This window comes from Struthio camelus, chromosome 8 (genome assembly GCF_040807025.1).
Source record: "Struthio camelus isolate bStrCam1 chromosome 8, bStrCam1.hap1, whole genome shotgun sequence".
Classification (NCBI taxonomy): Eukaryota; Metazoa; Chordata; class Aves; order Struthioniformes; family Struthionidae; genus Struthio; species Struthio camelus.
Genome location: NC_090949.1, coordinates 31598393 through 31612579, shown reverse-complemented (window position 1 = coordinate 31612579; position 14187 = coordinate 31598393). Strand labels below are relative to the sequence as shown.

The following is a 14187-nucleotide window of genomic DNA, read 5'->3' as shown; positions in this document are numbered from 1 at the left end:
TTTCATTCCAGCTTGCTGAAAATAATTAAACTGAAACCTTCTGAAACCTTTTTTTTTATTTGGCTAGCAAATTTTTAAAAATATACAGTACACTTCTACTGATTTTCTACAATCTTTTAGGCATAATAATACAGTAGTTTTGGCATGAGACTGCAGGTGAGGCAGTATGACTATACTATGAGACAAGCAAGATTTTGCTGTGGAAAGTGACTTTAAAAAACCTGCCTCCTACATCTCCATGTTTATTGTTTCTGATTTCTAGATAAAATTTACTTGCTTTCAAAATTACATTTTCTCCTACAAACAAAGCTTGGAATCTGAAAGTTTTGATCACTGACACTGAATTAGAAGTCCTTTAAATAATGGCCAACTTGTAGTAGAATTTAGCTTTCTCTTTTACAGCCACGTTTCGATACTACTCCCTGGAATAAAGCATTCTCTAACACTAGCAAAGAAGGCAGAATCGCACAGAGAGAGAGAGGGACAATGTCAAAGACTGTTAGTTTTATAATGACTCAAGTTTTCAGAGCCAAACTGCACTGACATCTTTGTATTACTGTCTGTCCAGCTATTTGTTGGAAAGAATGTGTTGGAATTTGTTGAAATAATCTGATGTATTCTAATAAATCTCAGCCTGTAGGAAAAACGCCAGTTAGAGTTGCAAACAGATGCCTGTTGGCTCGCTAGCATGCCTAAACGTTGCTCGAGGAGGGCTGTACTCGGTAGCGAGTATAATCTATATAATCTACTTTTGCAATTTACTCTTTGGCCTGCTACACCTAGTAAAAACCCTCGTCAAACAGGACTAGGTTGAAACCACCCTGCAGCTAACGTCAGCTGCCCACCAAGCAGGGCTGCAGCTCTGGTCGTTGGGCCCGTGTCCCCGACCGGGGAAGGGGGTGGGGGGAAGAGGCTCCACACTACAGCCCACCAGCAACACCCCCGGGCCGCCCAGCCCTCGCTTCTTAAAACGTGAACTTCAAGTGAACGGCGAGAAAGCGGATTAGCTCACGGCATCGTGCTGACTTGACGTTTCCCCACCTTGTCCAAGGCACGTCCTGCCGGCGTTTGGGGAACCCAGCGTTACCCATCTTGCGACTTTTCTTTACCTCCCCGGGGTGCCCTTTCCAGCACTAGTACCCACATTACTTTCAATAACTTCCTCTGAATCCTTTTAGTAGCTCCACATTAATCTTTTATGCTCCCTTTTTGTTTTTTTTTTTTCAATCTGGAAAGGCCTCCTTAGCCCGGGAGGCGACGCTTCGCCGCCAAGCCGGAGCAGCGCCGGACGGCCCCGACGGGCCTTGGGTCACCCGCCAGCACGGCCCCGAAAGCCGCCTCTTCCTCCCCACCGGACACCTGGCGAAGCCGCCGTCCCCAGGGGCCACCTGTGCCGTTTTGGGGAGCCGGGGCCGCTCCCCTCGATGGCCGGGGGGGGACGGCGACGGCGAAGGCGCTGGGGCCGCCCCGGGGCGTCCCAAGCAGCAGGGGCGGCCGCAGCCCGGCTCTGCGGGACCCACTGCGGCCTCCCCTCTGCCTCCGCGGCGGCGGCGGCTGCGGGGGGGGGGTGGGGGGGGTTCAACGGCCGCCCCGCTCCCCCCGGCCCGGCCCGGCCCGGCCCGCCCGTGGGGCTCCCTCTCCCCCCCCCACACCCCACAATGCAACGCGCGGCGCGGCTGACATGGCGGCCGGGCCGGACTGAGGCGCTGGCGTCGGGGCCTCCAGCAGCCGGAGCCGGTCATGGCGGGGCCGCAGCCCCGGTACCTTTAGGGCGGCAGCCAGGTACCGGGCTCCGAGGGCCGCGGAGGTGCGGGGGAGGGGGGTGGGGAGAGCGGCCGCAGAGCTGCTGCCGAGGAGGAGGAAGAGGAAGGGCGGCGGGGCGCGCTGCCCTCTCGCCGCCGCGGGCAGCCGGCTCCGGGGGGGGGGGGGGCGAGGGCCGCCGCCGCCGCCACCGCGGGGGGCGGCCCCAAGGTCAGCGGGGAGCCGCGGCCGCAGCCTGCCCCGCGCCCGCGGCTTGGAGGGGGGGGGCTGCGCCGCCGCCGCCGCCTTCCCCACTGGGGCGGCTCCGTCCCGGCCTTCCCCCCCCCCCCCCCCCCCGCCGGGCTCCCCCCCCTCGGGAGTCACCCCTCGAAATGGCCCCCAGGGAACCCCCCCCCCCAACCCCCTGGGCTCTTCTCTTGGGCCCTGTTGTGTGTACAAATACAGGCGGGCAAGTTTGCAGGGTGCTGTAATTCGCCGCTTGGCTGGATGTGTCAGGTTGCTCCAGGCCTTGTTGCTTTTTTAGGGTGGTTTCTGGAAAGGAGAGGAGGGCTGGGTGGGAGCGCGCAGGGGCTGGAGAGGGGCCGGTGCGGGAGCCGCGCTCCGGCATCGCCTAAAGACGGAGCTAATAATTCCTTTTGTTTTCACCTCCAAATCACTTGGCTTCCTTGGCGCTGCGCCCTGGGTTTGGGATTCGCTGTGTTTGCTCGAGTACAGAGGATACGCGTTTGCTTCTGATTTCGTTTGACTTGCGCTCCCGGGCTCAGTAGGTGCTTTTTGATAGTTTGACCCCAGATAGAGATGACATAATTATTTCCATGGCAAGAAAAGTAACCCCACCACAGAAATGTGACTTAATTACAGTATCTGGCAGAAGAAGCTATATTAGGAGTGAGAGATCTCCTTTTCGGACATCAGTTATGCAGTGAGCTGGGTCTTGTTGTTGTTGTTCTGTCAAACTTTAGAGAAAATGCCTGCGTAAAAATAATTTGGGGATGTAATTATGGTTTCCCGGAGCACGTGTATTGTATGTTCCCATAACATACGTAGAGAGGGATGAGAAAATTCTCTCTGTCTTCTGTTCTTGCACAGAAGACAGCTGGGACTTCTCTCTCATGCTCAACTAGAGCATGAAGAGGAACTGCCAGGTGCCGGGGGCACCTGCACAGTGCCGAGGTATTTACCTGCCTCTTCCTCTGAAGACAATTGCTGCTGCGGGGAGAAAGAGCGAGGAACAGGATTTCCCTGCATCCTCCTTGAAAGCAAGATCCCTGGGGAGCTCCTCTTATGCTTCTTGCGGATCTGCTTCTCAGAATAATAGTTTTACACTGGGTATTCATACTGTTACCATCAGGCAGTGCAAAACTCTGCCCAGCTGAGAGTATATCCCGTCTTCTAGACGTAAAAATTGCTTTTGAAATTTTAGAAAGCATATCAACTAAATTAACTTTCAGTGGCGGAGGGCAATAATAAAAGAATTAATTTAGTACTGCTACTGACTTCCACTGGGATCTCATATAAAGAAAGATTCTGCATTTTTTGATTGCATTCATTTGCAGAATGAGAACTGTATATGCAAAGTCAATATTTCTGATGCTTTTGGCACATTTTCAGACAGTGTGCAATATTATCATAAATTAATTGTAGATAAGTGATAGATCAGTAACTCTTTTAACTTTAAAAGTACTGAAAGCTTGCTACCTAAATTTAGTAACAATGCGTATGAATCCCTTTTTTTCCTTTTTTTGATTGGAGATGCACACATAGCTGTACATGTACCCATACTGTACCCTGGTTATAATTGTTGGTTCTGATGTTTTATCAAATCTTTGGAAAAACAAAAAATCATCTAAGGAAACTTGATACGTTATTTCTGTTGCTGTATTAAAAAAATAAATATTACCAGCAGTAAGTAACTTTCAGAATTCAATTTTTGATGACAGCAATGCTTGACTTGTGAGTTTGGTATTGATCTTTATTTCACAAACTGTTGTGACTCAATCTATGAGCCAACCGCATGAGCATGTTCATGACAACTTTTCTGAAGTAGTGGTTTTCATTTTGTTTTTTTAAGTAGTGAAAGTGCTGTACCCTGGTAAAGCAGGGTTAAAGATGCTGGTAACAGATCCTTTTGCTTTAATTGTAGTTTGTCAACTAGTTTACAACTAGTCTGAAGTAATTCTGGGGCTGTCCTTCCTCAAGGATCAGAGTTTGCATGGAAGGATCGCTGTTGGTTAAATAAAATTTTGGTCCAGACGAACTTCTATGCCAAAAATATGTTCTGCTGTATTTTTATTTAGAACAGCCAACAAGTATTAACAGTTGCTTAAGAACAAGATGGATAAATAGAGTTTGAATACGTTTCTGCAGTTGAAGCCAGCTTCACGATCAGTTCAGGTCTCTGGAAGCTGATTTTGCCCCTGAAAGGCTTTGGATGCACACAACTCTGGTCTGTTTTTTTTTTTTCCCCCCCTCCTTCAGCCTCCTCCTCTGCATTGGTACAAAAGCTGTGTTTGTTTTTAAAGTTGGAGCTAACTTGGACCAGTTTCCTGATCTGGTTACAGCATGTACCTTACAGCATGAGGCAAGTGGTACCCTCTTTTGGCTTTAGTGTTTGCTTAAGTTGGTTATAAAATTGTGGTGTTTTTCAAACATTGAGAGGATTATTACAGTAAAATTTAGGATCAGAACCAAAATGTACCGAAGCATTAGGAAAGTATTCTTGTGTGAAATACAAAGAGAAGGGAAGTCATTGTAACTTTGTTTTACAGCTCACGGGAGGGAGAGGATGCCTTGCCTGAGGTTGGAAGGGGAGTCGGCAGCAGCAGCAGCAGCAGGTTCAGAGATTAGTAGTTCTTGGTTTTGCTGTTAGGTAACATACCTCTTTCTTAACTCTTCTACAATATAATATGATGGATAGAAAAGAGAACAAGAATCAATGCGAATAAAAACTAACCCATATCAAGCATGTTTTACAAAGATTTCTGGTCTTGCATATTCTGGTCATTTAAGAACATAATTGTAGTTAGGTAGTGGCACCTAGATTTGTTACTACTGGTTTTCGTATCAAAGAAAGCTTTTCGCATCTGTCCCTCCATAGGACACTTACTCAGTGGTACTTGTCTAATTCAGATTCCCTTGTTAAAGTTCTGTATATAGAACTTGTGTATCTGATGATAAACAAGATCGAGCTCCAGAGGTCCCTTCCAACCCCAACTATTCTGTGACTCTAATGATCGCTCTTAGCAAGTTTTCAATCCTCTATGCCGTAATGTTTAACCTCAGAGCTTCCTGCGGAGCTGTGCATCTTCACTAAGCCCAGAGCATTCCTTTTTGTTTTTTCACTGTTTTGTATTAAATGTCACGTATGCTGCACTCGCTTCCTTCTGAATAGATTTTAAAAGTATTATATTTATTAGCCTAAATTCTATAGCTTGTAGAAGCAGGAAGATCTGAGACTCTGCATAGCATTTATATGTTTGTTACTAAGAATACCTATGCTGGTTTATTGCTGGTGAAGCCTGAGGAGCTTTAGTGGCCAGTAATCGCTGGTAGTTTTAGTTTTAAGTAGTTTGGAAAACCACCAAAGATCGATTATAGTTTGTATGCAGTTATGCCTAGATTATCGTAAAAGCAAACATAAATGTATGATAACTTTTTAAAAACTATCTCCATAGGATATGGGAGAAGCTTGAAAAATCTCTCTCAGTTCTCAGACACAAACATGGGCCTGAGGCTATCAACAGTCCAGAGAAGAGACTTTTTTCCCCCGTCTTTTCTTTCTAGCACATTAGGTCTGTAGAAGAAGACACTACCTGTATTGCAGTATGAGCAGAGTGCAGAAGACTGCTTTTCCCTTTGTTTCTTTCTGTGGCTGTAACCTCTGTTTGCTGAATGTCTATTTGTTTTTATCGAGGAAAATCAGCTGGGCTATATTGGAAATCAGCCTGGGGAAGCTGAGGTTAATCATCCCACTTACTGCTGGAAGGCAGGCTGGGGAGATTTGAGCTTAAGGGACAATCATAATGGGACCGATAAAAGCAGGTCTCCGATAAAAGCAGGTCCCTTGTTCTCAAAGGAGGGAGTGCTTTATAGAAAGAGGGTGATAACAATTATGTTTGTAGTACTTCTGCTGTTTATCTTTAATCTAGTCCTCCCTAAGGAAATGAAACTTATGAGGCTGTTCTGTTTCACTGCAGTTCTTCGTCTACACCCTTGTGATTGCTCTTGTACTTTCTAGTCAGTTACAAGCGAATTTTACAACATATTTGAAATAATCTCAAAGACCATTGAGCTACTGTATGTTTTCTGGGAGAGAGAAAAAAAAAAAAAAGATGTCTCAGTCCAGAAGGTGCCTGTACTGAGAGAAAAGCAGGAGGAAACTACATTTGCTCTTGGGGAGCAGGTAATAACTGGTGAGCGTGTATGTTTCTTTGTCTCCAGCACATCTTGCCGCTTGCCCAATGGCCTGTGCTAGAGCGAGTCACGGAGAGAGCACAAAAGGAACGTATAGCAAACCAGGCATCTTCTGTTCTGCCGCTAATTAAATGATTGAAAAAGAAATGCTTTACCAAAGAGCATTTTGTCACACCTCAAAATGCAGGAGCGCAGAGTTTCTTCATCCGTGAAGAGGTCCTGTTGTGACAAAATCCAACCCAAAATGTATAGTGTTAGAAGGAGTTAAATACAGCTGAAAAGCTTGAAGAGGTGGAAGGGCAAATGGGTAGAAATACATCCTCGAGAGTGTTTTTCTTTATTCTTTTATCTTTTTTTTTTTTTCCTGTTTGCATTTAAGCATTGCCCTGAATATTTGCAGTTCAAACACAGAATTTTCTAATGCTGGTCTGAGAGATCAAGGAAGCAAAAGAAACTGGCAAAAATGAAAGTGAAACAATTTGGTTCCTTCATTTCATCAGCCTGAAATGAATTTTAAAATAATGTTTTAGCTACTTTTAAATTCATTGTTGTAGGTATTTATCAATAAGTTTAATCATTTTCTGGAGTTTGAGGTCAGATGGTATCTTGTCTGACCTCAAGCTGTTGTATTTCAGCCAGAGTTTTTTCTACAAAGTGCCAAGAATTGAGCTAGATTTCAGAGGAGTTGCTGGCACTGCACATTCGGGAAAGCAGGGGAAACTGAGTCACCTGTAGCACCAGGAAGTTGAATAAATGAAATACGCTCAAATGATTTCAACAGGTGAATCATACCCCACTTTGCAGACACAGGTGAAAAACTGCGTTTTTGTTGCCAGCCTGCCTGGGTGACGATTCCTCTTTGCTTCCAGGTCTGGCAGTTGACATGAGCCTGAGCTTACGAATAAGACGTGCCATCCAGGTTTCTAGAAAGATGCCACCTCAGCACTGATTCACTCCATTCTGATGTTTTGTTTCCAACCATGTTACTCCTTTCAGAGACACTCCTTTTCAGCTTCCCATTTCCCTCTCTTCCCTCTATCTGTATGTAGGTGGTCAATATCTATGGCAGAGAAGGAAAAATTATCTTTTTAAAACTGTCTTCTTTTAGTGGTGGTCTTTTTGCCCTTTTTCTTTCTTTCTTTTTTTAATGTTACGGTTCATTAGTTGGTTTACTGTGTAGTCCTTTATAGGAGAAGGATAATGTGGTTACTATTGAGCGTGTTACAGTAATTCAGATTTTTTTCGTTTGCTAAATCCTGCCAGGATTAAGGAACAGAATTCATTCCTAAGTGCTACAACATTAGCGCACTTGCCTTTCAGATCTGAATTTGGTTGTGGAACTCTTAACATTTTTTGTTACAAAATGCTGTTTGTCTTGGGAAATTACATGAGCGGTCTTTATTGTAATTTTTTCCAGAATAAAGAATGGCTCTGTGCTTTTTAAACTTAATTACCTACATGTGATTATATTCACTCTATCGGTACGTAACACTATGGCAGTACTCAATTTTTTAGCTAGGTTATAAAGATAGTTTTAATTGTGACAGGAAAAAAAAAAGCCTAAGGAAATTGCTAATAAAAGCTCTATAAGAGTAAGCCACACTTGTACATACTGTGTATTTTTATTGAATGGATGAGATCAGATCAGTTGAGCCTACAGTAGAATTCTTGTGGTTTTTCGAAACCTTTTTGTAAAATCTGAATCGACCAATTTGAAGGTGATAAAAAGCAGAGCAAAACTGAAGTTCCCCATTCCTTCCAATGCCGTAGTTTCAGGGTGACTTTAAGCTGGCAGAGAAGTTGTTCCACTCTGCTCCTAGTTGTTTGTTATTACCTCCTCCTCCCTTGTGCCAGCTTGGGTTTAAGCTGGACTGGTTTTCTGGTTTTGTTCCCCGTGCAGCCTGCAGAAGTGTGTGAGGGAAGGAGCAGCCTGCGGAGAGGGCGTGAGTAGCCAGGGATGGAAAGAGGGTGGGATTGCTCCTTGCAGCAGCTTTACTGTGAACGTGAAACCATGAAACCTCGGCATGCTCTGTGCAAGAGTCTGTCGTGGGTGTCAGGAATGAAGGAGAAGTGAAAGTGGGACTGGTGATTTATTTTGCCTTTTTTTTCCTTAGGTTGAGCAACTTAAAACATGATGAATAGTTTAAAATTTGGGAAGTCTTGTTCTCCTTTTCTTTCTGTCTCATACAGATCTGTACAGTTAAACAGAGGATTGTTTGCAGATGGCAATATCCTTTACATACAGTAACGTTTCACCAGTTTGTAGGGCAAAGCCTTCTACTAGCGGTCAGACACCAGCAGATGTAGTTTACTGGTGCGGCCCTGGGCCCTTCTTTCTACTGTGAAACTTGTGTGACACTGGTACAGGTCACTAGTCGTTCCTGTTGCTGGACTGATAAGAAGTGCTATGGGAAAGATCGACTGAAATTCAAAGGCAAATTTTATTTACTCTTTTGGCTTCCCAGTCTTCAACTTTTGGTCCAGAAGTGAGAGCCAAGTGTTACCAGCGTTTAACAGCGAATAGCTCTAATATTACCTAAATGTATTTTTGAGGTAAAATATTTCACCGTTGGAATGAATTTAGTAGTTTAGATTTTTAATTTTCAGGTGGTATATTTTAGTAAAAATTGAAATTGACTGTGATGCTGACATTAACTTTATGACAATTCTTGAAATTTTTTCGCCCTCTTGGAAAAATAATACATATTTTAAATCATGTAAGTAGAGGCTTAAGCTGTCCATTTTCTGCTTTGTGTCTCTTCAAAGTGAGGTATAGAGTGACTATATGATATAATCTGAAAAAATTGTTATCCTTTATACTGATAATATTCAGAAAGATTTTTTTTTTTCTTTTTTATAAGCATTTTAACCTGATCCTTTCTTTTGGTGCTTCTTAAATTTTTGTGCTAAGTAGAGTAAGTACATTGTGATATCACCTAATAGTTGTAATTTGATTTTTTTTCTTCTATTATTCCTTTGCTTCACTAGATGATAGGCTTATTTCAATGGGTTCTTTAATATCCAGGAATTTCCAGTGATCATGCTTCTACCTACTGAATATACAGATGGACAGGAAAGGGAGAAACTTTGTATTCCCGAACTCCAAATCTTGCTATAGTTGTCTAGAATACATTTTCTTTTTTGGCTAATTCTTTATTCTCGTAATTCCTATTACCATCTCAAGGATTCTTAAAAAAAAATTCTTACAGATTTCCTCTTCGTTCTTTATATTAGTAAGAGTAATTCCTTACAAGCAAACAGGCTCCTATATTCATGCTTAGCTTCCTATTAGAAAAACAACATGGGATTTGCCTTCAAAATCAGGTTCAGATGATATACTACTTAAAGGACTGAGGTTTAGATAAGTAAAGTTAATTTGTAGCTAAACAAAATATTTACTACCTCTATTTTTCTGAAGAAGCAAAATCTTTTGTAATTGATGGCAGTTAGCAAATGCAAGAGTTGTATGTGTCAAAAATGTAATACTTAAGTGTCTGTGGATGTAGGTGATAGGTCAAGATTTATCTTTTTTTTTTTTTTAATCAGTTGATAAAATGGAGCTTGCTGGAAACTGAATTAGTTTTCTTCAGTGGTTAATTGGAGCAGTATGTTTTACTACGTGGTATTTTTTCTAGACATATTAAATTTTTTTTTTTCAAATTTTTTCAGTGTAATTGTGGATATCTTGGTTCTTAGTTTTTTTTTTTTTTTCCTAAAGCCAAAAATAGGAAGGAAGGAAAAAAGCAAGCTGTTAAAAGTTGTGTCACTGAGTGATAGTTACCATGTTTTGCTGTTTTTTTATCTCACCTCTTTTAAATAGAAGTCAAGATTAACAAAATATTCATGGGTTTTATTTTGATATGGAATGTATTATGAAAATCCCCCGTTATGCCTATGGGGGAACATGCTTCCTGTCATCATTAGTAGTTTCACTTTTCCTTAGAGAGGTTTATTTTAATGCATTTTCTATGTAGAGCTTTGATATTTTTTTCCTTCATTTTTAAAGTGTCTGTCACTATTTCTCCAGCAGACAATCAGCTACGATTCTTTCCTGCACCGTGGATTTAAAATCAACTTCAAATTACTGGAGAATTGCACTTCAAGTGGTCTCAAGAGACAGAAGAAGCAGGTCTTCACTATAATGGAAGAGGCCAGGAGCTCAAAGAATGGAAATCATGACCCAAGGAAGTCTGCCCGTGTTGTCTGTGAGGAAGGCAAAGCAGTCAAAATTACAAATAATCAAAATTATAAACATAACAGAAATGATAAAACTGTGAAGGATGTTGGGAGAAGTTCTCCAAGTGGGAATAGCAGCAAAAAAAGTAAACAAAATGATGTTTTTTCTGAAAAACAAGGAGAAAATAAATCATGCAAAGTAAATAGTTGTATTCCTGGGACTAAAGATTTGGCGGGGTCAAACCTTCAGGATCGTAGTCATGGAAAAGCAAAAAAATTTTCTAATTTATCATCAGCAGTGGAAAACCTGAAACAGACAAAAGCCCAACAAGTAGGAGAAAACTTTTCAGGCTCCCATGTTTCTGGGAATGGAGTTAGTACAGAAACCTTAACAGCTACCCAGAGAGGGAAAGTGGTGTTGGAAGATCCACTGGGAGTTCATACGTTGAAGACTAGTGTTGATCAGACTGGTGATCCTGGTAAGACTGCTTCAGATCAAAGAAAAATGGAACAGAAGTCTGATGACTTCAGTGAGTATTATTCAACACTGCTTTATTCATTTTTCTTCTGGTAAAATTGTTAACAATCTGAAATAGGCTTTGAAATGTTTCTATTTGCATTTTTTTTGCCTATTGTAACTTGCTGAGTGCGTTTACAGAGAGCATATTATTAATAATAAGCATATTACTTAGAGAATAGAGATTATGATAACAGCTGTTCTTCCCTCCCCACACCATGTCAAAAATCTAAACATCTTTGCAAGATAGTTAGAGTGCGTGGGTTTCAGGCAATTTTAGTGCCTTGGAGGGGGAAAAAAAAACAACCTTCATAATGTCATTGCCTTTTATGGAAAGGCCAGATATTGCTGCTTTTCAGAAAGATCAGGGGAAAAATTCAACAAGAAAACTTTCTTATAGGTAGTACGGAAATACTTACCTTTTTCTGTGACTGTTGTGCTCTTTTTGTTACCAAATCTTCAAAAGATGATTTGGCAGGAGGCTTTTCTGTTTAGGGTGCTGTGTAACATACTATCAGCAGTTATCCTTAAGAGTGTTCATTTTCTGTCTTCGATTTTGGAAATAAATATCTGGATCAGAGTTTGTTTCATTTCAGGTTAGTTCCTTAGCACAGGGTTCGTCCAACTTCTTCAAAACATAGGATTTTTTTTAACCCCCCCCCCCCCCCCCCCGTAAAAATGCTGTTTTGAGACTGCTTTTTTTTTAAAAAAAAAAAAAAAAGCAATCTCAAAAAATTGTAACAGAAAAACAACTTGAAATGGCAGCATCCTGTGATCAGTCCAGCTCTTTGTAGACCACCATCATGTACTGCAGGGACCATCTGTCACTGACAAAGCCAGGACTTGAAAACTTGCTCAGTTTTTGATTCCTAGCTGGTCTGAGGACACAGATACCTCATAAAAACCTCAGTTTTACTGATGAACAAATTGTAGGCGTCTGGAGAAACTGGCCTTTCGGAATCTACTTGCGTGTTTGTAAATAGCGACGTTCCAGAGCGCTGTGGTTGCTAGCCGTAGGGCAGTGAGGTGTCACGGGGCGTTCAAACGCCACTCCAACAGCCTTTCAAGTTGAGGTGGTTGAAATGTGTGGATACTAGCTTTGTGAGATCGTTTGGGTCAACGTCTTTAAAGTGGTTTTATGACTGTTTCCTTAGCAAAGTATGGTGTAAAAATTTATACCTAGTATTTATTATTTCTATCACAGTAGAGCATCAGGATCTCAGGTACTCTACTGTGCTTAACAAAAACCCCCTTTTCCTGCCTTGAAGAACTTAATAGAGGATTTGAAGTTAGGATTGAAGAACAAAATGGATCTATCCTTTTTTTTCTTTTTGATAGCACTCTTCCGTCAGAGACTAGTCTGCTACTCTCTCCAAAATTATAATAAACACACTGAAGAGATTCTAATGTCTAAGATGATTTTGGCCAACCTTTCAACGAAAGTCTGGACTGTGGCTCTAACTTGTGCCCAGTTCCTTAGTGAGACACCCTCAACTGCTCTGGCCATATTATATAACTTCTATTTTTTCTATTCTGAAGAAAATAACTACCTATTTCTTTCTGTAGGTAAAGTAAAGAATTCTGAATCGACTAAAGAACACACTTTGGAGTCTGATTATTTAGAAAACACTGCTGTTATTGATGAATCTAATCTGACAGCTGAACAACAACTAGGACTGAAACAAGCAGAAGAACGACTGGAAAGAGATTACATCTCCCGACTTGAAAAAGTAAGTTGTGTTACTTATTCAACAAAAAAGAAAGTTAGTATCTTTGTACAAGGTCGTTTAGCCTACCTTTCATTGTATTTGCCGTATTTCTTTTTGGGTGGTTTTTCTATTAGACCCTGTTGCCTCTGTTTCTTTCTTCTTTATAATGACTCACTTGCATGATCTAAGATGCTATTCCTAGTAATTGACTAATCCCTTGTTGGAGCAGGAGGAGTGGACTGAAAATTTGATGTTCCTTTTGTGGCAAATGTAGCCTATATGGAACAATATTTTTAATTCCACAGACCTAAAGGATGACTGTTCCATTACTTATCTGAGATTTTTCCAGAAAGTCAGGTTACCTGGACTCTCAGCATACAGGATTGAAAGGGACCTCAAGGTATGTTCAGTGTATTAGCCTTCCACTAGTCAGAATCGCCTATACCGGAGACAACAGTTCAAGAATGTTTGTCTAAGCTGTTCTTAATCTTCAGTGAAACAAATTTCAAAACCACTGTAGGAAACCAACAAGTTTTTCCTAATATCTAATGCAAATCTTTCTTGCAGCATTTTAATCTCTTCATATTTTGTCCTAGGAAAATAAACCTAACAATTCATTCCTTTTTTAGCAACTTCCACACATTTGAATATCGTTACCAGTACTCCCTGCAGGGTTTTCTTCTTTAGACTCGCTCTTTCTTCCTATGTCATTGGATGCATGTGTGGCTTTTTTTAAGCTCGTAGATAATTCTTGTTGCTTTTCTCTGGACTTCCGCCACCTAGTCCATGTGACAGGTATCCAAAATTGGACATAGTGTTTCAGCTGAGGTCTTAACTGGTACTCTGTAAAGAGGAAAGTTGACTTCATCCATCTGAAATAAAACATTTGTGTTTTTGTTAGAGGAGGATGTCTGCTGTTATAGCAGCAATAGGAAGTTGACTTGTACTTTGATTTGCTATGATTGCCATATCCTTTCCTTAAGAAGTGCCCAGCCAGGTGTTGCCAGACCTGTATTCATTGTCGTTGATAATACGTAGGCAGGAATAATACTTTGCTTTGGTGTTATTTAATTGCGCTTTATTCTGTTTTTCTGATTTGTTGTGATCACCTGGAATTGTCATCATCTTACAAAGCCTTTTGTAACCTCTCCCAAATTGATGTCTTGTGCAAGTGTAGTCAGCACACCCTCTGTTGGATTTCGTAAGTCTTTAACAAAAACGTGAATGATTCTCACCCCGAAAGGACCCTGTTGAAGACTGCTTGCACGTACTTCTAGATAGGTGGTGAACCTTTGCTATGTGCCCTTTCAAGGCCATTTTCTGAGCAGTTTTGCTCCCACCTTACCAATCCTTATTTAAATAGTCGTTATGATCTGCTTTTGAGACTGATACTATGTAGAGTGTTGAAAAAACGTGCTGAATCTAAGATACAACATCTGTTGCTACTTCAAGCCTTATGATTTTGTGTTTTTAAAAAGCAACCCCAAAATTGGTTTAGTATAATTTGTTCATAGCAGATCAGTTCGTCCCCTGTGACCTGTTTTCTTCTACATACTTATTCATATCTTAGTTATTTATTACAGTATTTTTCTGGAGGCTATTTCTGACTGG

General features: G+C 41.5%; 1 protein-coding gene across 6 annotated transcripts in view; it reads left to right on the top strand.

Moving 5' to 3' along the window:
• Positions 1-1648: 1648 nt before the first annotated feature.
• Positions 1649-14187, top strand: part of TUT4 (terminal uridylyl transferase 4) — a 49639-nt gene continuing 37100 nt past the window's right edge. For 3 of the 6 annotated variants that reach the window (XM_068953153.1, XM_068953150.1, XM_068953155.1), the window contains exons 1-3: positions 1649-1782; positions 10202-10880; positions 12434-12597. In XM_068953153.1, the coding sequence (XP_068809254.1) occupies positions 10316-10880; positions 12434-12597 (729 nt within the window). In that variant the 5' untranslated portion in view covers positions 1649-1782; positions 10202-10315. Of the gene's footprint in view, positions 1783-4529; positions 4631-10201; positions 10881-12433; positions 12598-14187 lie in introns of all 6 variants that reach the window. The other 3 variants (XM_068953152.1, XM_068953154.1, XM_068953151.1) reach the window with 3 other exon arrangements.